Here is a 24,805-nt window from a genome sequence, read left to right as displayed (position 1 = left end):
AACACTTGGGGGGAAAAAACAATCATACTTTCTGATTAATGGAAAGGAAGTTGACATAAGCCATCTCCATAGGAAGCAGGAACACAAGGGCATTGCCATGGTGACCAATGCGAGCTGTCCGTCCACAGCGATGGACAAAGGCACTAAAAATAAACAAAAAAAATCCATCAAGTATCTACTCAACTCCAACACCGCCCACTTGAGACCAACAACCCACAAGGTACCGGACGCAGACATCTACAAAAAATAACAACTGAAATATCTAACAGTTGAATGAATATCACCATCTGTGTGTTATTTCACTGGCGACTTACAATGTAACTATAATCACAACTGTTGTCACTCGCATTCCTGTCCTCTCAAAGCCCCCAAGCCGCACTCCATTCAAAAGCTCCTTTTAATTATCGTTTCCGTCAACTAAAGTACTGGTTTTAAGACTGCAGAATGGTTTCACTTCTGTGTATAGCTCTGTTTTCCATTCAACAAGATTTATTCTGCCCTTAGGCCCAATAAAGTGACTGAGTAAAAGTACCTGGCACTGCTGGGAGGGTCATACTGCAGAACCCAGTCAACCTCAGGGATGTCTATACCACGGGCCATGACATCGGTGCAAACCAAAATACCACTGGGACAGAAAAGAAAGATTGTTCATCACAACATTTAAGCAATGCATAGCAGGGTGTAAAGCACTCGATAACAGTGCCGTGTCCTACACTGCCAGTAGGGTTGATGTTTACAGTGTTCAGCAGGTCATGAATTGATGGATTTAGGATAAGGGGTGGAAACTTTCCTGTCCCTTAAATCAGGAGCAGCAATACCTGTCACTGCTCCAACTGAAATGAGCTATCTCAGCACCAGCCATAAATCAAAGCTGGAGGCTTATTGCTCCATGTGCTTCATTTCTCTCTGGTTGAGCTTTCTGGATGAGCTATGAGTTGTGTCCTTACCTTTGAAGCTGCCGAAACTCAGTGAAAATCTTGTTCCGTTTGTGCTTCATTTTTCCATGAATGCACATTATTCGTACATTTTTTACAAAGGCGTCCAGTGCAGTCCCGTAATATTCCACACACGCACACGTACTGAAACAAAGAGGAACATCAATCAAACTCTGAAATAAATAACTGAATGAAGAGATGGGAAGCTTTTCTCAACCTATCCAGATTGAGGGAGCCCAGGACTTCAAAGAGAGGTCTGATGAGCAAATAAATAATGAATAACAGACACTATCATTGGGCCTGTGATCTCAATACTCAAAGTCACATACTATAAACGTTAGTTAAATGGTAAGATATCACAGAATCTCAGAAACTTTACAGTGCAGAAAGAGGTTCTGAAAGAGCATCGTCTAGCAGAGTGCATGACCATTTGACTTCTTTGATTACCGAATGGGAGATGTTTCTTCAGTAAATATGTGTGTGTGAAATACATTCACCTCTATTGTGTGTGAGGTGTTTTCAACTAGATTATTGGAAAGACGGAGGCCATTGTTTCCGGTTTCACCATGAACTCCATTCCCTAGTCATTATATCCCGCTCTCTGGCAACTGTTTTTTTAAATTATTATTCATTCACGGGATGTGGGCTTCGCTGGCTGGGCCAGCATTTATTGCCCATCCTTAGTTGCCCATCCTTAGTTGCCCTTGAGAAGGTGGTGGTGAGCTGCCTTCTTGAACCGCTGCAGTCCATGTGGTGTAGGTACACCCACAGTGCTGTTAGGGAGGGACTTTCAGGATTTTGACCCAGCGACAGTGAAGGAACAGCAATATATTTCCAAGTCAGGATGGTGAGTGACTTGGAGAGGAACTTCCAGGTGGTGGTGTTCCCATCTATCTGCTGTCCTTGTCCTTCTAGATGGTAGCGGTTGTGAGTTTGGAAGGTGCTGTCTAAGGAGCCTTAGTGAATTCCTGCAGTGCATCTTGTAGATGGTACACACTGCTGCGACTGTGTGTTGGTGATGGAGGGAGTGAATGTTTGTGGATGTGGTGCCAATCAAGCGGGGCTGCTTTGTCCTGGATGGTTTCAAGCTCCTTCAGTGTTGTAGGAGCTGTACTCGTCCAGGCAAGTGGGGAATATTCCATCACACTCCTGACTTGTGCCTTGTAGATGGTGGACAGGCTTTGGGGAGTCAGGAGATGAGTTACTCGTTGCAGGATTCCTAGCCTTTGACCTTCTCTTGTAGCCATAGTATTTATATGGCTGGTCCAGTTCAGTTTCTGGTCAATGGTAACCCCAGGATGTTGATAGTGGGGGATTCAGTGATAGTAATACCATTGAATGTCAAGGGGCGATGGTTAGTCTCTCTCTTTTTGGAGATGGTCATTGCCTGGCACTTGTGTGGCGAGAATGTTACTTGCCACTTGTCAGCCCAAGCCTGGATATTGTCCAGGTCTTGCTGCATTTGGACATGGACTGCTTCAGTATCTGTGAGGTCGCCAATGGTGAACACTGTGCAATCAGCGAACGTCCCCACTTCTGACCTTATGATGGAAGGAAGGTCATTGATGAAGCAGCTGAAGATGGTTGGGCCGAGGACACTACCCTGAGGAGCTCCTGCAGCTGAGATGATTGACCTCCAACAACCACAACCATCTTTCTTTGTGCTAGGTATGACTCCAATCAGTGGGGAGTTTTCCCTGATTCCCATTGAATTCAGTTTTGCTAGGGCTCCTTGATGCCACACTAGGTCAAATGTGGCCTTGATGTCAAGGGCAGTCACACTCACCTCACTTTGGGAATTCAGCTCTTTTGTTCATGTTTGAACCAAGGCTGTAATGAGGTCAGGAGCTGAGTGGCCCTGGCGGAACCCAAATTGGGCGCCAGTGAGCAGGTTATTGCTAAACAAGTGCCGCTTGATAGCACTGTTGATGACCCCTTCCATTACTTTACTGATGATCAAGTGTAGACTAATGGGGCGGTAATTGGCTGGGATGGATTTGACCTGCTTTTTGTGTACAGGACATACCTGGGCAATTTTCCACATAGCTGGGTGGATGCCAGTGTTGTAGCTGTACTGGAACCGCTTGGCTAGGGACGCGGCAAGTTCTGGAGCACAAGTCTTCAGTACTGTTACCGAATATTGTCAGGGCCATAATCTTTGCACTGTCCAGTGCCTTCAGCTGTTTCTTGATATCACATGGAGTGAATCGAATTGGCTGAAGACTGGCATCTATGATGCTGGGGACCTCTGGAGGAGGCCGAGATGAATCATCCACTCGGCACTTCTGGCTGAAGATTATAGCAAATGTTCAGCCTTATCTCTTGCACTGATGTGCTGGGCTCCTCCATCATTGACGATGGGGATATTTGTGGAACCACCTCCTCCAGTGAGTTGCTTAATCGTCTACCACCATTCATGACTGGGTGTGTGCAGAGCTTAGATCTGATCTGCTGCTTGTGGGATCGCTTAGCTCTCTCTATCATTTGCTGCTTATGCTGTTTGGCACGCAAGTAGTCCTGTGTTATAGATTCACCAGATTGACACCTCATTTTTAGGTATGCCTGGTGCTGCTCCTGGCATGCCCTCCTGCACTCCTCATTGAACCAGGGTTGATCCCCTGGCTTGGTGGTAATGGTAGAGTGGGGGATATGCCGGGCCATGAGGTTACAGATTGTGTTCGAGTACAATTCTGCTGCTGCTGATGGCCCACAGCACCTCATGGATGCCCAGTCTCGAGTTGCTAGATTTGATCGAAATCTATCCCATTTAGCACGATGGTAGTGCCACACAACACAATGGAGGGTATCCTCAATGTGAAGGTGGGACTTTGTTTCCACAAGGACTGTGTGGTGGTCACTCCTACTGTCATGGACAGATGCACTTGCGCAGGCAGGTTGGTGTGGATGAGGTCAAGTTTTTCCCTCACCACCTGCCGCAGACCCAGTCTAGCAGCTAAGTCCTTTAGGACTTGGCCAGCTTGGTCAGTGATGAACACTGAAATCCCCCACCCAGAGTACATTCTGCGCCCTTGGTGTTTAACATGGAGGAGCACTGATTCATCAGCTGAGGGAGGACCTCAGGGTTTCATTGCCCATGATTGGCCTGATGCCATGAGACTTCATGGGGTCTGGATTCGATGTTGAGGGCTCCCAGGGCTACTACCTCCCGACTGTATACCACTGTGCCGCCACCTCTGCTGGGTCTGTCCTGCCAGTAGGACAGGACACAGGACATACCCAGGGATGGTGATGGGTATAATATCTGGGACATTATCTGTAAGATATGATTCCGTGGAGGTTGACTATGTCAGGCTGTTGTTTGACTAGCCTGTGAGACAGTTATCCCAATTTTGGCACTCGGTGTTAGTAAGGAGGAGTTTGCAGGGTCAAGAGGCCTGAGTTTGCCATTGTCGTTTCCGGTGCCTAGATCAATGCCGGGTGGTCCGTCTGGTTTCGTTCCTTTTCTGAGATTTTGTAGCGGTTTGATACAACTGACTTGCTTGTCCATTTCTGGATGTCCACATTGCTGTGGGTCTGGAGTCACATGTAGGCCAGACCAGGTAAGGACAGCAGATTTCCTGCCCAACTGGACATCAGTGAACCCGGTGGGTTTTTAATGACAATCGGTAATGGTTTCATGGTCATCATTAGACTTTTAATTCCAGATTTTTATTGAATTCAAATTCCACCAGCTGCTGTGGTGGGATTCGAACCCGGGTCCCCAGAGCATTACCCTAGGTCTCTGGATTACTAGCCCAGCAACAATACCACTACACCATCGCCTCCCCACGAGGTTGAGGTCGAGCCAGACAGTTCACAACCTTGGTGTTATATTTGACCGAGATGAACTTCTGACTATACTTCCAACAAGACCACCTACTAGCAGCTCTATAACATGACCGAACTCTACCCCTGCCTCAGCTCATCTGCTGAAATCCTCTTCCATGCCTTTCTTACCTCTGTACTCAATTATTACAAAGCACTCCTGGCTCACCTCCCACTTTCTACATTCTGTAAACTGAAAGTCATCTAAAACTCTGCTGCCCATGTCCGAGCTCTCACCAAATCCCATTCACCCATCACCTCTGTGCTTGATATACAATTAGCTCCTGGTTCACTAACACCTCAATTTTAAAACTCTCAACTTCGTTTTTAAGATCCTCCCATGGCCTCATCTTTGCTATCTCTGTAAACTCCCCCATACTATCATATGAGATATTTACACTTCTCTAATTCTGTCCTCTTGAGCATTCCAAATTTTAATTGTGCCACCATTGGCTATGTCTTAATTTGCCGAAGCCTGAAGCCCTTTAATTCCCTAAATCTCTCTCATACAAACATAGGAATTGGGAGCAGGAGTAGGACACTCTGCCCCTTGAGCCTGCTCCACCATTCACTATCATGGCTGATCTGAATGTAACCTCAACCTCCCCCCCCACCCCCCACCCCACCTCCCAACCACATTCCTGCCTATCCCCCAGTAACCTTTCACCCCCTTGCTAATCAAGAATCTAAAATAAAGAATACCTGGAAACACTCAGCAAGTCTAGCAGCATCGGCGGAGAAGAGTACAGTTGACGTTTCGAGTCCTCATGACCCTTCAACAGGCAGTTCTGTTGAAGGGTCATGAGGACTCGAAACGTCAACTGTACTCTTCTCCGCTGATGCTGCCAGACCTGCTGAGTTTTTCCAGGTATTTTTTATTTTGGATTTCCAGCATCCGCAGTTTTTTGTTTTTATTTTTGTTTTTATAATCAAGAATCTATCCCGCTCTGCCTTAAAAATATTCAAAGACTCTGCTTCCACTGCCTTTTGAGAAAGGGAGTTCCAAAAACTCACTACCCTCTGAGAAAATATCTCTCATCTCTGTCTTAAATGAGCAATCCCTTATTTTTAAAAGTGACCCCTAGTTCTAGATTCTCCCACAAGAGGAAACATCCTCTCCATATCCACCCTGTCAACGCCCTTCAGGATCTTAAAGGTTTCAATCAAGTCGCCTCTTACTCTTCTAAACTCCAGTGGATACAAGTCTAGCCTGTCCAACCTTTCCTCATAAGACAACCTCCCCATTCCTGGTATTAGTCTAGTAAACCTTCTCTGAACTGCTTACAACACATTTACATCTTCCCTTAAATAAGGAGACCAGCACTGTACACAATACTCCAGATGTGGTCTCACCAATGCCCTGTACAACTGAAGCATAACATTCCTACTTTTTTAATCAATTCCCCTCACAATAAATGTTAATATTCTATTAGTTTTCCTAATTATTTGCTGTACCTGCATACTAGCCTTTTGCGATTCATGCACCAGGACCCCCAGATCCCTCGGAATCTCAGAGCTCTGCAATCTCTCGCCATTTAGATAATAAGCTTCTTTTTTATTCTTCCGGCCAAAATGAACAGTTTCACATTTGTCCACATTATACTCCATTTGCTAGATCTTTGCCCACTCACTTAACCTATCTGTGTCACTTTGTAGCCTTCTGACATCCTCTTCACAATTTACTTTCCTACCTATCTTTGTGCTGTCAGCAAATTTAACAACCATTCCTTCAGTCCCTTCATCCAAGTCTTTTATATAAATTGTTAAGTTTAGGCCCCAGCTAAGTTTAGCTCTCTGATCCCTGTGGCACACCACTTGTCACATCCTGCCAACCAGAAAAAGGCCCATTTATGCCTCCTCTCCATTTCATGCTTGCTAGCCATTCTTCAATCCATGCCAATATGTCACCCTCTACACCATGAGCTTTTATTTTCCACAATAACCTTTGGTGTGGCACTTTATCAAATGACTTCTGGATACTGAAGTACAGTACATCCATCAGTTCCCCTTTATCCACAGTACATGTGACTTCAATAAGTTGGTTAATTATGATTTTTCTTTCACAACGCCATGTTGACTCTGCCTGATTGCCTTGAATTTTTCTAGGTGCCCTGCTATAACTTTAATAATAGCTTCTAACATTTTCCCATGACAGATGTCAGGCTAACTGGCTTGTAGCTTCCTGCTTTCTGTCTCCCTCCCTTTCTGAATAAAGGAATTACATTTGCTATTTTCCAACCTAATGGAACCTTCCCCAAATCTAAGGAATTTTAGAAAATTAAAACCTGTGCATCAACTATCTCACGAGCCACTTCTTTCAAGGCCTTAGGGTGAAGCCCATCCAGACCTGGGGATTTGTCAGCCCACAGCTCCAACAATTTGCTCAATACCACTTCCCTAGTGATTGTAATTTTCCCGAGTTCCTCCCTCCCTTCCATTTCCTGAGTTACAGCTATTTCTGGGACATTATTTGTGTCATCTATAGGGAAAACCAAAGCAAATTACCTGTTTAATTCATCTGCCATCTCCCTACTTTCCATTACCAATTCCCCAGACGCACTCTCTATAGGACCAACGCTCACTTTGTTAACGCTTGTCTTATTTATCTATAGGAGCACTTACTATCCATCTTTAAATTACTAGCTAGCTTTCTCTCGTACTCTAACTTTCCCTCTTTATTAATCTTTATGTCTCTCCTTTAAGATGCTCCTTAAAACCTTTGACCAAGCTTTTGGTCACCTGTACTAACATCTCCTTACATGACTTGATGTCAAATTTTGTCTGTTAATTCTCCTGTGAAGCAACCTGGTACGATTTACCAAATTAAAAGGTGGTACATGAATACAAGTTGTTTTGTTGAGTAAAGTTAGTGCATGCACTGAAACAGTGCCTCTGCAGCCACGCCTATGGTTAGTCAGTGATTCTACGGACTGGTGTAATCAGCATTGATGGTGGTTTGCTCAGCCCAGTAGGAGAACCATCGTGAAAGATTGGGAGCTTCACTTCACTAACATAACAGTTTCTCACCCAAGTCTGAAGGGCATCGGTTTGAGTCCCAATGCAGAACTTGGACACCTCATCTAGGCTGAACACTAGGGAGTACTACACCATTGGAGGTGCCGCCTTGTTAAGGAGATGCTAAACCTCCATTCATGCTCCCTCCCTTTCTGCCTGACCCAGTAAGTGTGAAAGACCCATGGTGTTATTCAAAAGGAAGGAGTTCTCCCAGTACCCAGGTCAATATTCATCCCTCAAACACCATCAAAATTAGGTTATTTATTGCATTGCTATTTGTAGGATTTTGCTGTGTGTAAATGAAGACCACATTTGTCTCCATAACAGCTGCTATACTCAAAGTAGGCAAAGCATGGGCTCTGAGGTTGATGAATGAGAGTCTTTGACAGCAGATCGTGGTTTCTCTCTGAAAGACACAGCCTCAGTTGCTGGTGCATCTGAAATCGCCAAAGTTAAAACTCAGCAAACTTCACTAGATTATGTTTAATCATATTTTAACAAACAATTAAAATCCCCAAACATAAGCTATGAAGCAGGAATACAGGTCAGAAACGATAGATACACAACATGTCACAGAAAGAAAATTTCAAACGGGAAGTTATGAACGTTTCAAAAAAATATTGCTTACTCAGTGAGAACGAAATTACCTGAAGAAGACGAGATGTTTCTCTTGTTTATGACGCCGCAAGAAGGCGACTAACTGGTTAAACTTCTCATCCACTCGACACGTCTGAGAAGCAAACACCAGAGAAATTAAAAATATGCACATCACAGGAGCAAGATCAGAGTCAGAGACACGGACAGTAAGAGCATTTTTTGTTCAGAGGGCATTTAAGATTCAACCACATTGCTGTGGGTCTGGAGTCACATGTAGGCCAGACCAGGTAAGGACAACAGATTTCCTTCCCTAAAGGACATTAGTGAATCAGACAGGTTTTTACGACAATCAGCAATGGTTTCACGGTGATAAAAACAAAAAACTACTGCGGATGCTGGAAATCCAAAACAAAAACAGAATTACCTGGAAAAACTCAGCAGGTCTGGCAGCATCGGTGGAGAAGAAAAGAGTCGACGTTTCAAGTCCACATGACCCTTCAACAGAACTGTGTATAGTTAGGAGAGGGGTGAAATATAAGGTAGTTTAAGGTGGGGGGTGGGGGGAGAGAAGTTGAGAGTGGGGTGGTTGTAGGGACAAGCAAGCAGTGATAGGAGCAGATAATCAAAAGATGTCACAGACAAAAGGATCAAAGAGGTGTTGAAGGTGGTGATATTATCTAAGAAAAGTGCTAATTAAGAATGGATGGCAGGACACTCAAGGTACAGCTCTAGTGGGGGTGGGGTGGAAAGACTGACAAGGTATTAGTTGTAGATTTAAAAATAATGGAAATAGGTGGGAAAAGAAAAATCTATATAAATTATCCCATCCCCACCCCGTTTCTTCCCCCTCCCTTTTGTTTTTTTCAATAATTTATATAGATTTTTCTTTTCCCACCTATTTCCATTATTTTTAAATCTACAACTAATACCTTGTCAGTCTTTCCACCCCACCCCCACTAGAGCTGTACCTTGAGTGTCCTGCCATCCATTCTTAATTAGCACATTTTCTTAGATAATATCACCACCTTCAACACCTCTTTGATCCTTTTGTCTGTGACATCTTTTGATTATCTGCTCCTATCACTGCTTGCTTGTCCCTACAACCACCCCACCCTCAACTTCTCTCTCCCCACCCCCCACCTTAAACCAGCTTATATTTCACCCCTCTCCTAACTATACTCAGTTCTGTTGAAGGGTCATGTGGACTCGAAATGTCGATTATTTTCTTCTCCACCGATGCTGCCAGTCTTGCTGAGTTTTTCCAGGTAATTCTGTTTTTGTAATGGTTTCACGGTCATCATCAGACTTTTAATTCCAGATTTTTAAAAAATTATTGAATTCAAATTTCACTATCTGCCGTGGTGGGATTTGAACCCAGGTTCCCAGAGCCTGGGTCTCTGGAATACCAGTCCAGTGACAATACCACTAGGCCACAACCTGCCCAGAGTAGGAGCAGCATCAGAGTCAGAGACAAGGGCAAAAGGAGCAGTATCAGAGTGAGGGACACAGACAGAAGGAGCAGTATCAGAGTCAGAGACACAGACAGAAGGAGCAGTATCAGAGTCAGAGACACACAGACAGAAGGAGCAGTATCAGAGTCAGAGACACACGGACAGAAGGAGCAGCATCAGAGTCAGGGACACACGGACAGAAGGAGCAGTATCAGAGTCAGAGACACAGACAGAAGGAGTAGTATCAGAGTCAGAGACACACAGACAGAAGGAGCAGTATCAGAGTCAGAGACACGGACAGAAGGAGCAGTATCAGAGTCAGACACACGGACAGAAGGAGCAGTATCAGAGTCAGGGACACACAGACAGAAGGAGCAGCATCAGAGTCAGAGACACACGGACAGAAGGAGCAGTATCAGAGTCAGAGACACGGACAGAAGGAGCAGTATCAGAGTCAGAGACACACGGACAGAAGGAGCAGTATCAGAGTCAGAGACACAGACAGAAGGAGTAGTATCAGAGTCAGAGACACACAGACAGAAGGAGCAGTATCAGAGTCAGAGACACGGACAGAAGGAGCAGTATCAGAGTCAGACACACGGACAGAAGGAGCAGTATCAGAGTCAGGGACACACAGACAGAAGGAGCAGCATCAGAGTCAGAGACACACGGACAGAAGGAGCAGTATCAGAGTCAGAGACACGGACAGAAGGAGCAGTATCAGAGTCAGAGACACACGGACAGAAGGAGCAGTATCAGAGTCAGAGACACGGACAGAAGGAGCAGTATCAGAGTCAGAGACAAGGACAGAAGGAGCAGTATCAGAGTCAGAGACACAGACAGAAGGAGCAGTATCAGAGTCAGAGACACAGACAGAAGAAGCAGTAGCAGAGTCAGAGACACAGACAGAAGGAGCAGTATCAGAGTCAGGGACACACGGACAGAAGGAGCAGCATCAGAGTCAGGGACACACGGACATAAGGAGCAGTATCAGAGTCAGACACACATGGATAAAAGGAACAGTATCGGAGTGGTTTGATGTGAGCTTCCTTGCAACAATTTTTACGGAGAACAAGTGCTTACTCTCAGTTGGAAACAGGTGAGTAGGACTGAGAAGAAGCGTTCCTTCAGGGAGAGGAAAAATAACAACGTAACAGTGGGTGAATAATTTCTCAACTGGGACTGTGCAGTTACCTGGATAGGCAGCCAGGTAGTACTCAGAAATGCTGTCCCAACCCATGAGGTGGACAGACCCATGAACTGGGATCCATTCTGGTTGGCCAGTTTTGTGCTCAGGTGAGTTTGATTTTTGCCATTGTTCTGCAGGGGTTAAAGACTTTCACAGCGTCAAACCAAAGTCTGCCTCACACTGGAAGGAGATCCAAAGCCAAGGGAGCCAGTCGTTGTGGTTCAGTAAGTGAGGCACAGAGACAATGTCGAGATACAGAAAGACCTGGGCAAAGGCAACCTGTGAACCAAAACCCTGCAAAGCTTGGAGCTGTCAAACCCAGAGAGATATTAGAAAGAGAAAGTGTTTAGATATCAAGTGGAAACAGAGGGATAGTAATTCTCATTTCTCCGGAGCCAGGGTAAGCCTCGATAAAAAAAAGTATATTAAAAATACACAAATTAAAACAATGAAATGTAACTATTGAAAAGACACAGCATACGAGATGTTTACAGAAAAATAAAACACATAAGTAACATGCTGGTTACCTTGTTGTCAGTGCGGAGGAGAAATCAGGGGCAGGGAGGCTGCCCAGTGACTGACTCTTGTCAAGCTCCTCCTGACCATTCCTCACCATTCCACTATACAAGCAGCAGCTTTCACACTCTGCAATCTTACCATGTAATAGTTGTGTAGTTTGACTGGTGTCTTTTGGGTATTGTCTGCCGCCACTCCCTTCTCCTTCACCGTAATCCGAACTGGGTTACGCAGACCTGCTCGGACCAGGCTCTCCAGTTCTTGTGTCTGGGTGGCTGAGAAGAGACCTGTTCTCCGCTGTTTTGGCAAAAACCCCAGGATAGTGTTCAGACTGCAGAGTTACAACGGAAAAGACACTTAGATTTCACACAAAGGTGGAGTGTTTGTCACAATACAGCCTTAGTGATAGTAGTGTACAGACTGTTAATCAGAAATTCATAGATAAATACAGCAGAGGAGGAGGCCACTTGGCCCATTGTGCCTGTGCCAGCTCTTCGAAAGAACTATCCAATTAATCACACTCTCCTGCTCTTTTCCCACTGACCTGTATATTTTTTCCCTTCCAGTATTTATCCAACTCCCTTTTGAAAGTTTCAAATGAATCTGTTTACACAGCCTTCCTCAGTCCCATGTCAATGCAAACAGTTTCTAGGTTCATTTTCACAATTTTAATCTGTTACCTATAAACAAACAGATGCTGGATGATAGCTAATTAAGTCATGGATTTATGTAATTGTGATGCGTTTAGCTTAACTGTAAATGTTACTGGAGTTTTCAACCTTCAAGATGTTGCTGTTCATATTAGAAGGAAGACAGGAAAGCAGTTTGTAAGACATCCCATCTGGTTTTGAACAGAGGGGTTAACTAATGAACTCAGTAGGTTGGGGCTTTTGATTACCACAGCAACATAAAGGAATGATGTATTCGTGTGTCATGCATTGACCTGCTAATATCTTTCTACATTAGAAGTACTTTCTAAACTATAGAATGGAATATTAATGTGTTTACCATAAATGGGCCCAAAGTAACACTGTACTAACACTGAAATTAGAAATGTGCCTGCCCCATTTGACACTTGCTAGTTATGACAACATAAAGAACTGATTAGACAATTCAGCATCACTAATAGATTTACATGTTCATACAGAATCTCTTTGTTCTATAATTTAAATTTGTTAATTCACTTTACTTTAAAATTGCTGAGAGGTCAGTTAAAAAGGGTTTTAGGTCTGTGAACTTTACATAGAAACTAACCTGTAGATGTCAGCCATGGCTCCACGTTTGCACCCTTGCCTTGGAGTCAGAAAGTTGGGGGTTCATGCTCCACCCTAGGAGCTGAGCACATGATCGAGCTGGCACTCTGGCTCAGTGCTGAGGGAGTGCTACACTGTCAGATGTGCCATCTTTAAACTGCCCTGATAATGTATTTCTACATATCCCATAGCACTATTCGAAGAGCAGGGAAGGACAGACATTCTCCCTGTATCTTCATTAACATTTATATCCATAACCAACATCACTGAAACAGTTCTTGGGTCATGTCTATGGAATCTTGTTGTGTTCAAGCTGATTACTGCATTTCCAGAATTTACAAAAAGATAACACTTCAAATCAAAATTTACCTTATTGGCTTATGGGAGGCCCTGAGGCCATGAATGACTACAAATTATTTACCTAGCCCATTATCAATGACGTTTACACGAATTGGGGCCAAGATAGGGGCGTAACCGAAAACTCGTTTCTTTGATCTAAATTACTCTGTGACATTTTATTCCATAATTGGCCTATGAAGTAGTATCTAAATAGAATTGAAACATTTAGCCTTTGTAACATGGGCATTGTAAAAGGTTTGGGAAGAGCAGGATTAATTTCCGATAAGCTGCATTAAAACAAACAGCAATGAAAATCTTCTCACCAAGAAATTTTCAAGTAACTCCCAAAATGTAACTGTGGCAAAAATGTAACTATTTTTCTCTTTTGTTCTTTCTTTACAGAGCAGTTGATTCCTGGCTCATTATCCTGCTTCCTAATACACTGCTACTGTGGTTACCTTGCTTCAAATCCCATCTCCAGAAGCCTGTCAGCCTCATCCAGTACCAAGACTTCCAGGGTCTTCACATAGCTGGGTAAATCCAAGCCATCAGACTGTCGTCTGAACATGTCTTCTAAACGGCCAGGAGTGCCCACAATGATGTTCCCTCTGTCAAAAAGACACAGTATCAAACCTTTAATCACTTCTATTCAAATGCAATTACTCCCTAGGGCTTATCAAGATTTTCCATCATTCCAGTTTTAAAGAGGCAGCAATTGGTAAAAGTCTCACCCGAAGCAGAAAGTCCCACTCCAGACAATCAAGGCCGACGCTTCCTGTGCAGTACTGAGAGACTGCTGAAGTGTCAAAGGGGCCTTTTGGCTTTCGGATGAAGCATTAAAACAAAGGCCCGTCTGCTCTCTTAGGAGGACGTAAAAGATCCAACTGACCGTGTGTTTGGGGTAAATACCTAAAGCAGACCTGGAAACAGGAAACTATGGTTGTTGGGGTGGAACAGCTGTTATTTTCTCACTCCTAATCTCCTTAAATTGTTTGGTTGGTGAGCAGCCTGGCTGGATTCACATACCCAGCTGAGTTGACTGATCTCATTCTGGAGGCTGGGGAGATGAAAACAAATCAGCCATTTCCTTTCCATTTCTAAAAACGACACGGATACAGGAATAGATCAGAGCAGACTCAGCTATGATGCCTGCAATAGTGGAACCGCCTGCTGACAATCACTGTCCCGTCACACATGAAGAAAAGCTGTTTGATCACAGGCCTGGAGGGTGACTGCAGAATTGTATCTGAACAGGAGATGAATGGAGCAGAACAGAATCAAAAAGATAAAAGCCACTTATTCCAAATCCTGAATGAATGAGTGCCACAACACGGTGCAACCAGAAGCCCCTTGGGGTGGTTCAGCTGCTCGTCACTGAAGCAAATAATGGATTAACCAACAAATTGGCAGCAAGATAGAAACGATGATAGGAAAAGATCTTCTGGTCCATCCAGCTTGTTAGTGAACCAATAGTAGTGGTGTCGATTCCACACTTACCCTTGTTTCTTAAATTTCTCAACATCTTCTATTGGATTGCTCCCGCCAATTAAGAGAATCTGACTGAACACAAAGTGCAACATTTATATTAAGTCTGTAAAAAGATTCCTTTCACACACAGCATATGCAGGTCGCTCACATTCAAATTAACAAGTTGTTTCCAAACTCACCTGAACTGTGGGAAGTGTACTGTGAACACTTTCAGCACTTCATCAATTTGGATAGCAAGCTCCCGTGTTGGAGTGATAATGAGTGCCCCAACCTGAACACAGCAGGAGACAGAACCATAAGTCATCAGAACTTACACCAACAAAATGAAAAATGTGCATCGCTTGAATACATTTAAGGCTGGGATAGTCAGATTTTTGGATTCTCAGGGAATCAAGGGGTATGAGGAACAGGCAGGAAAGTGGAGGTGAAGCCCCAAGATCAGCCATGATCATATTGAATGGCGGAGCAGGCTTGACAGGTCACATGGTCTGCTCTTGCTCCTATTTATTATGTTTGAGAGCACTTTTCATGATCTCAAGATGTCCTAAAGTGCTTTATAGTCCATGAGGTACTATTTTCAAGTGTAATCACTGTTGTAATGTAGGAAACAAATCAGGGCTTTGTGCTGTAGTATGATAGAACGCACATCTTTCACATCAATCTTTTCGATCAAAGCTTGGACACATGATCCCGTCTTGTCCCAAATGGTCGTGAATTGCAGTAGTTACTGTGAATTCCCTGGGACTTGGGGAGGGGATTGTGCTGCAAGCTAACACATTGTCCTTTCACTTTAGGCAAATCTGGGTTCAAGTACAGCTCTGTCTTTGTTCCCCATCAGCTGTACATGTCCTGGGTGACAGGGAGTTTAGCTAATCTGATAGGATGCTAATGTGAGACAAAAACAGAATTACCTGGAAAAACTCAGCAGGTCTGGCAGCATCGGTGGAGAAGAAATCAGTTAACGTTTCGAGTCTTCACGACCCTTCGGCAGAACTGAAGTTCTGTTCTGCCGAAGGGCCGTGAAGACTCGAAACGTTAACTGATTTCTTCTCCACCGATGCTGCCAGACCTGCTGAGTTTTACCAGGTAATTCTGTTTTTGTTTTGGATTTCCAGCATCCGCAGTAGCTTTTAGCTTTTTGTTTTTATTGCTAATGTGAGAGTTATGTCAAAAACAGCAATGCATGAAATTAAGTGGAATGCAACCACACAGAGAGAGAGAGAGAGAAGAGGAAGGTTGAAAGCAATGGGTCTGAGAGAAGTTTTACAGACTGGATGATGTGGAATTGTTGGGGCCACTCATATTTACTAACTGCAGAAATGATCTGGGCTTACAGTGTTAAAGAAAAATAACGAACTTTGCTGATGACACCAAATTGGGGATATGGCAAACTGTGAAAGGCTGCAGGATATGAGGGGGAACTACAAGGTGAGAAGGCAGGGGGAAGATACAGTTCATCTTAGAAACCTGTGAAACAAGATATTTCAGAAGCAAAGATAAAGAAAGGAGAAACACTTTAAATAGTGTAGAAAAACAGAGACAAAGGGATAGCATGGCAATGTTACTTGCCTCCTAATCCAGAGAAGTGAGTTCAAATCCCTGCATAGCAACTGGGATTTAACATTCAATTAATTAAAATAAAATTTGGAATAAAAAGCTAGTATCTGTAATGGTGACCATGAAAGTACCAGATTATAATAAAAACCCCATCTGGTTCACTAATGTCTTTTAGGAAGGACAATCTACCGTCCTTACCCAGTCTGGCCTATAATAACTGCCCTCTAAAACGGCCTAGCAAGTCACTCCATTGTATTCAAGAAGGCAGCTCACCAGGGCCTTCTCAAGGGTACTTAGGGATGGGCAATATATGCTGGCCTTGCCAGTGATGTCCACACCCCAAGAATAAAAACACACGTCATTAAAAGAGGGCAGCGCAAGTCGATAAGACATCAAAAGCAGCAAATCGGAACCTTGGTTTTACATCCAGAGGAATTAAATAGAAAATACGAAACAAGGCATTAGCTAGACCAGTTTTGTATGCGCATTTAGGCACCTGATTAAAGGAAGGATATAAAAGCAATGGAAAAGATAAATTCACTGGGATGGTACTGGGGGCTTGGATAATAGGGGTTGAGGAGAGGTGGGGGAGGACTGAGAAGTTAGGATTTTCCCCAGTCGAGCTCTAATAAAGGGTTGACCTGATGGAGACCTTTAAAATTATGAAGGGTTTTGATGAGGTAACTTGTAAAAAAAAACACTTTTTACTGGTCAGTGAAATGGGAACAAGAGGCTCAACGTTAAGATAGTCACAAAATAAATTAAAGAGGAGACTGGAAAAGTCTTTTACACCGAGGCTGGTTAAAGTGTGAAATTATCTGCAGGAGCTACTGTTGCTGCAATCCATACATTCCTTTAAAGGGGAATTAGATGGCCGCTTATATAAAAAAAGTGGGATATGACAGGGTTATAGGAATTGAGCAAGAGAATGGGATTAGACTGGGTGGAATATGAAAGGGTATGGGAAGTGTAACGCAACATCAGAGCATAAAAACAGCCAATTCATTCATCTAGTTTAGGGAAATTAAGTTAAGATCCCACACGTTTCTAAGCGACAAAGCAGATACAAATCTGTCAAAACATCCACATAAACTCTTAAAAGTGGTCACCTATTTCCACGATTGTTTACCAAACTTTCCCAGCACAGAGTGAACCATAAAGGCCACAAAAGCCCTGAGTTTGGGATTCAGTCTGTACCGTTAACTGATCACATGGTGGTAGCTCAGATCTCAGCTTTCCTAAACCAGGGAGGGAAAAATCTGATCAGAGTTCAGTCCAACCTGCTGGTCAAGAGCAGCCTTGCAGCAGATAGTCTGTGCTCAGATCCCTCTCCAGTGATATCAGGAGGAGCTGCAGCAAACATCATCTTAAAAATAAATACATGTAGAGATGGAGAGAAAAAAAACATTACATTTTTCTACAGCATTTTCATGACCTCAAGACGTCCCAAATGCTTTACAGCCAATTCGTTACTTTTGAAAAGTAGTTACTGCAGTAATGTAGGAAACACAGTATTCAATTTGCACACAACAAGATCCCACAACCAATAATGAGATGATAACCAGATAATCTGTTTTTGTCATTTTGGTTGCAGAGTAAATATTGTTTAACATTCTCTTCTGAAAGACAGCACTTCAGACAGTGCAGCACTCCTTTAGTACTATAATGAAGTGCCAGTCAGGAATACGCACCCATGTCCCTGGAGTGAGAATTGAACGCATGACCTTCTGACTCATGGAAAAGAGAGTTAACAATGAGCCAAGTGATGCCTCTCTTACCTCCTGCCTGAGCAACATTTCCCGGAAATAAAATCCAAGTAAAATCTACTTTCCAACCACAAAAACTTTTCCCCCTGAAATTCAGAAATGTATTTTAAGCACACAGAGAATAAATCCCCATTGGGTACAAACCTGCAGCTTCTTTAACTTCTCCTCCCGTTTTAAAAGGATTTCCAAAATTGGAATGACAAAAGCCAAGGTTTTTCCACTGCCAGTTACCTGTATTAAATTAAGACTGTAGTTTATCCCATGGTGACCAGACAATGAACCAATAATGAGAGAGAACGAGGTTATAGAGTAACTTACAGCTTCAGCAACTACATCCTTGTTGCTCAGAAACAGAGGGATTGTTGCAGACTGCAAGAAAACACACAGGCAATGGAGTTACATTCATGTTTCATTTCCCTTCCCCTCTTGACATCACTGACTCAGTCTCAGTTATTTCATCCCAGTGTTTCATCCAGCATCTGGTAAACTCTCCCAATCTCTCTGCCTCTCTTTCCTCCTTAAGCTTATTAAAACCTATCTCTTTGACACAGTTGCCCTAATGTCTCCTGTGTAGCTCAGTCTGAAACAGCTTGGAATGTTTTATTATGTAAAAGATACTATTTAACTGCTGCTGTTGCTACTCTCCCAGGTCTGCTCAAATTTGTTTGCCTTAGGCAGGTGAAATTCCCCAGGTCTCATCTAGATAACTGAACAATGAACACACATCAATACGTGCACAGTGAGTTGGCTGAAAGGGTTTCACTGAATAGCCCTGAGGTGTTTTGGTGAATGACCAGGTCCATGATCAGGGACAGGAGGGTGTGCCTGCAGGTGAAGCAGGTATGGGGGACCAGGTGGTAACGTTCGAGGAGCCTCGGCCCCTGCAACTGTCCAACAGTTACAAGGTTCTTGCAAGCTGTGTGGGCAAAAGCAGAGACTGCAGGGAGGATGAGCAAACTGGCCACGGCACCATGGTACAGGGAGCCATTCAAGTGGGGATAGGAAATAGGAATATAGTAGTGATAGGGGACAGTATAATTAGGGGAATAGATACTGTTCTCTGCAGCCGTGAGCGTGAGTCCCGAAGGTTGTGTTGCCTGCCTGGTGCCAGGGTTAAGGACATCTCCTCAGGACTGGAGAGGAACTTGGGAGTGGGAGGGGAGGGATCCAGTTGTCGTTGTCCATGTTGGTACCAACGATATTGACAGGACTAGAAAGGAGGTTCTGCTACAAGAATTTGAACAGTTAGGAACTAAATTAAAAAGCGGAACCTCCAAGGTAATAATCTCAGGATTACTGCCTGGGCCACAGTCAAACTGGCACAGGGTTAATAAAGTCAAGGAGTTAAATGTGTGGCTCAAAGGTTGGTGTGGGAGGAATGGGTTTCAGTTCATGGGGCACTGGCACGAGTACTGGGGTAGAAGGGAGCTGTTCCAGTGGGGCGGGCTTCACTTGAATCGTGCTGGGACCAGAGTCCTGGCGAATCGAATAACTAGAGCTGCAGAGAGAGCTTTACACTAAGTAGGTTGTGGGGGGGGTGAGAGGAGGAGAAGGGTTCTAAACAGGGGATACGTACACTTACAAAGCAAAAGGATATGGCAGCATTGGAGGGCAGTTATTTAGGTAATGATACCCACAGTGTGACAGGAAGGGACAGTGTGTACAAACATTACAAATACAGCAGCAAATAGGGTCAAAGAGGGAAAAAATGGTAAAAAGGCAAAATTAATGGTTCTTTACTTAAATGCATGCGGTATTCGGAAAATAAATGAATTAATGGCATAAATAGAGGTTAATGGGTATGATCTTATAGCCATCACGGAGACGTGGTTACAAGGAGATCAAAGCTGGGAACTAAATATTCAGAGGTATGTGACTTTTCAAAAGGACAGGCAGGAAGGAAAGGGTGGTGGGGTAGCTTTGTTAGTACAAGATGGAATAAGTACGATAGCAAGAAATGATTTTGGATCGGAAGATGTAGAATATGGGTGAAGGTAAGAAATAACAAGGGGAAGATGACACTGGTGGGAGTAGTCTATAGGCCCCCTTACAGTAGCTATACTGTAGGACAGAGAATAAATCAGGATATGTAAAACAGGCAGTACATTTATCATGGGTGACTTTAATCTTCATGTAGATTGGGAAAATCAAATTGGCAGAGGTAGCCACGAGCAAGAATTCATAGAGCGTATTCGGGACAGTTTCCTAGAACAATATAAGACCATAAGACATAGGAGCAGAAATTAGGCCATTCGGCCCATCGAGTCTGCTCCGCCATTCAATCATGGCTGATAAGTTTCTCAACCCCATTCTCTCGCCTTCTCCTCGTAACCTTTGATCCCCATACCAATCAAGAACCTATCTATCTCGGTCTTAAATACACTCAATGACCTGGCCTCCACAGCCTTCTGTGGCAATGAATTACATAGATTCACCACTCTCTGGCTAAAGAAGTTTCTCCTCATCTCTGTTCTAAAAGGTCTTCCCTCTACTCTGAGGCTGTGCCCCCGGGTCCTAGTCTCTCCTACTAATGGAAACATCTTCCCCACGTCCACTCTATCCAGGCCTTTCAGTATTCTGTAAGTTTCAATCAGATCCCCCCCTCATCCTTCTAAACTCCATCGAGTACAGACCCAGAGTCCTCAAACGTTCCTCATATGTTAAGCCTTTCATTCCTGGGATCATTCTCGTGAACCTCCTCTGGACCCTCTCCAGGGCCAGCACATCCTTCCTGAGATACGGGGCCCAAAATTGCTCACAATATTCTAAATGTGGTCTGACCACAGCCTTATAAAGCCTCAGCAGCACATCCCTGCTTTTATATTCTAGTCCTCTCGAAATAAATGCCAACATTGCATTTGCCTTCCTAACTACTGACTCAACCTGCAAGTTAACCTTAAGAGAATCCTGGACTAGGACTCCCAAGTCCCCTTGCACTCCAGATTTCTGAATTCTCTCCCCATTTAGAAAATAGTCTATGCCTCTATTCTTCCTACCAAAGTGCTTGACCTCACAATTCCCCACGTTGTATTCCATCTGCCACTTCTTTGCCCATTCTCCTAACCTGTCCAAATCCTTCTGCAGCCTCCTCAATACTACCTGTCCCTCCACCTATCTTTGTATCATCTGCAAACTTAGCCAGAATGCCTTCAGTTCCTTCATCTAGATCATTAATGTATAAAGTGAAAAGTTGTGGTCCCAACACTGACCCCTGAGGAACTCCACTAGTCACCGGCCGCCATCCTGAGAAAGACCCCCTTATCCCCACTCTCTGCCTCTTGCCAGACAGCCAATCTTCTATCCATGCTAGTACCTTGCCTCTAACACCTTGGTCTCTTATCTTACTGAGCAGCAGGGAGCAGGCTATTTTGGATTTGGTAATGTGTAATGAGGCAGGTTTAGTAAATGATCTCAGAGTAAAAGATTCCCTAGGAAACAGTGACCATAAAGTGGTAGAATTTAGCATTCAGTTTGAGTTTGAGAAATTTGGGTCGGAAACAACTGTCCTAAACTTAAATAAGGGTAATTACAATGGAATGAGGGCAGAGTTGGCTGGAGTGGACTGGGAAAGGAGTTTAGCAGAAAAGACAGTTGCTGAACAATGGCAGACATTTAAGAAAATAGTTCATGACTCACAACAAAGATATATCCCAGTGAGGAAGAGGATTCTAGGAAGGGGATAAACCAACTATGTTTAACCGAAGAAGTTAAGAGTAGTATCAAATTGAAAGAAAAAACATACAATATAGCAAAGATTAGTGGTAAGCCAGGGGATTGGGAAAGTTTTAAAAACCAACAGAAGATGACCAAAAAAGTAATAAAGAGGGAGAAAATAGGCTTTGGAGGTAAGCTAGCAAGTAATATAAAAATGGACAGTAAGAGCTTCTTTGAATATATAAAAAGGAAGAGAGAGGCCACAGTGAACATCGGCCCCTTAGAGAACGAGGCTGGAGAAATAATTATAGGGAACCAGGAAATGGCAGAGGAGTTGAATAAATACTTTGCATCAGTCTTCACAGTAGAAAACACTAATAGCATTCTAAAAATACTAAATAATCAAGAGCAAATGATGGGGAGGAAATAGATCATAAGACATAGGAGCAGAAATTAGGCCATTCGGCCCATCGAGTCTGCTCCGCCATTCAATCATGGCTGATAAGTTTCTCAACCCCATTCTCTCGCCTTCTCCCCGTAACCTTTGATCCCCTTACCAATCAAGAACCTATCTATCTCGGTCTTCAATACACTCAATGACCTGGCCTCCACAGCCTCCTGTGGCAATGAATTCCATAGATTCACCATTCTCTGGCTAAAGAAGTTTCTCCTCATCTCTGTTCTAAAAGGTCTTCCCTTTACTCTGAGGCTGTGCCCTCGGGTCCTAGTCTCTCCTACTAAATAAATACAATAACTATCACTAGAGAAAAAGTGCTAAGAAAACTAATGGGGCTAAAGGCCGATAAGTCCCCTGGACCTGATGGGTTGCATCCTCGGATATTAAAGGAAGTGGCTACAGAGACAGCGGATGCACTTGTAGTAATCTTCCAAGAATCCTTAGATTCTGGAAAAGTCCTAGAAAATTGGAAAACTGCCAATGTAATGCCTTATTCAAAAAGGGAGGGGACAAAAAACAGGTAATTATAGGCCAGTTAGCTTAACATCCAACATTGGGAAAATGTTACAGTCTATTATAGAGGATGCAATAGCAGAGCATTTAGAAACGCATAATATAATCAAGCAGAGTCAGCATGGCTTCATGAAGAGGAAATCATGCCTGACAAATTTATTAGAATTCTTTGAGGAAGTAACAAGCAGGATAGATAAAGGGGTTGTAGACCCAGTAGACGTAATATATTTGGATTTTCAAAAGGTGTTCGATAAGGTGGCGCACACAAGGCTACTTAATAAGGTAAGTGCCAATGGTGTTGGGGGTAGTATATTAGCATGGATAGAGGATTGGCTAACTAATAGAAGACAGAGTTGGGATAAAGGGGGTATTTTCAGGAAGGCAACCTGTAGCTAGTGCAGTGCCACAGGGATCAGTGCTGGGCCCTCTATTTACAATATATACTAATGACTTGGATGAGGGAAGTGAATGTACTATCGCCAAGTCTGCAGATGACACAAAAATAGGTGGGAAGGCAAGTGGTGAGAATGACACAGAGTCTACAGAGGGATATAGACAGGTTAAGTGAATGGACGAAAACTTGGCAGATGGAATATAATGTGAGAAAATGTGAGGTTGTACACTTTGGCAGGAAGAATAGAGGAGCTGAATATTATTTAAATGGAGAAAGACTGCAGAAGGCTGCCGCACAGAGGGATTTGGAAGTCTTCATGCATGAATCCCAAAAAGCTAACATACAAGTTCAGCAGGTAATAGGAAAGGCAAATGGAATGTAGACCTTTATTTCAAAGGGAATGGAGTATAAAAATAGGGAAGCCTTGCTAAAACTATACAAGGCACTAGCACCGAAAATACTGTGAACAGTTTTGGTCCCCTTATCTAAGGAAAGATATACTGGCATTGGAGGCAGTCCAGAGAAGGTTCACTAGGTTGATCCCAGGGATGGAGGGATTTTCTCATGAGGAGGGATTGAGTAGGTTGGGCCTGGACTCACTCGAGTTTAGAAGAATGAAAGGCGACCTTATTGAAACATATAAGATTCTTTGGGGGCTTGACAGGATAGATGTTCAGAGATTGTTTCTCCTTGTGGGACAGTGTAAGAAGAGAGGGCATAAGAGTAAGGGGTCATCCATTTAAGACAGAGATGAGGAGGAATTTCTTCTCTCAGAGGATAGTGAATCTGTGGAATTATTTACCGCAGAGGGCTGTAGAGGCTGGGTTGTTAAGTATATTAAAGGCTTAGACAGACAGATTTTTAATCAGTAAAAGAATCAAGGGTTATGATGAAAAGGCAGGAAAGTGGGGTTGAGGATTATCAGATCAGACATGACCTCATTGAACGGCAGAGCAGACTAAGAAATTGGCTGAGTGACAGTAAACAGAGAGTAGTGATAAATGTTTGTTTTTCAGATTGGAGGAAGGTTTGCAACGGAGTTCCCCAGGGGTCAGTGCTGGGACCCCTGCTCTTTCTGATAAGGAGTCATGTTGAACTTGTATAAGACACTAGTTAGGCCTCATCTGGAGTACTGCATCCAGTTCTGGGCACCATACTTGATGAAGGATGTGAAGGCATTGGAGGGAGTACAGATGAGATTCACAAGAATGATTCCCAGGATGAAGAACTGTGGTCATGAGGATAGATTGCAGAGTTTGGGATTATTTTCCTCGGAGAAAAGAAGGCTGAGAGGAGACTTGATAGAGGTGTTCAAGATCCTGAGGGGTATGGACAGGGTAAATAGTGAGAAACTGTTCCCACTCAAGAGAACATCAAGAACTACAGGGCAGAGATTCAAAATAATTGGCAAAAGGAGTAGAAGTGAGACAAGGGACAACATTTTTTACCCAGAGGGTGGTTGGAGTCTGGAATAAACTTCCTGAAAGGGTGTTGGAGGCAGGTTTGATCGAGGTATTCAAAACAGAACTGGATTGCTAGCTGAAAAGAAAGAATGTGCAAGGTTATGGGGATATGGCAGGGGAGTGGGACTGGGTGCAATGCTCTTCCAGAGAGACAGTGCAGACTCGATGAGCCGAATGGCCTCCTCCTGCACTGTAAAGATTCTGTGACACTATAATTTAGTGACAGTGGAGGGGTCGAGAGAGGTGGTGCTGAGGTAGAGCTGGGTGTTGTCAGCGTATATCTGCAAACTGACGCTGTATTATTGGATCATGTCGCCCGGGGGAATTGAGTGGGGACAAGAAGATCCGAAAGGGAAGCGAAGCGACAAAGATGAACCAAAAGTCAACCTCCGC

The 24,805-nt window shown here is 43.7% G+C and overlaps 1 protein-coding gene across 1 annotated transcript in view; it reads right to left on the bottom strand.

The window, feature by feature from the left end:
• Positions 1-24,805, bottom strand: part of ddx55 (DEAD (Asp-Glu-Ala-Asp) box polypeptide 55) — a 28,311-nt gene that overhangs the window by 3,254 nt on the left and 252 nt on the right. Inside the window, exons 2-11 of the mRNA XM_078554602.1 lie at positions 18,250-18,300; positions 18,076-18,162; positions 14,788-14,879; positions 14,618-14,680; positions 13,579-13,728; positions 11,670-11,859; positions 8,423-8,505; positions 948-1,079; positions 533-625; positions 29-143 (exon numbers count right to left, since the gene is read on the bottom strand). Coding sequence (XP_078410728.1) covers positions 29-143; positions 533-625; positions 948-1,079; positions 8,423-8,505; positions 11,670-11,859; positions 13,579-13,728; positions 14,618-14,680; positions 14,788-14,879; positions 18,076-18,162; positions 18,250-18,300 — 1,056 coding nt within the window. The remainder of the gene's footprint in view (positions 1-28; positions 144-532; positions 626-947; positions 1,080-8,422; positions 8,506-11,669; positions 11,860-13,578; positions 13,729-14,617; positions 14,681-14,787; positions 14,880-18,075; positions 18,163-18,249; positions 18,301-24,805) is intronic.

Source organism: Cetorhinus maximus, chromosome 12 (genome assembly GCF_964194155.1).
Source record: "Cetorhinus maximus chromosome 12, sCetMax3.hap1.1, whole genome shotgun sequence".
In the NCBI taxonomy this organism is placed as follows: domain Eukaryota; kingdom Metazoa; phylum Chordata; class Chondrichthyes; order Lamniformes; family Cetorhinidae; genus Cetorhinus; species Cetorhinus maximus.
Note: the sequence above shows the minus strand (reverse complement) of the source record. Positions and strands in the feature narration are given on the sequence as shown.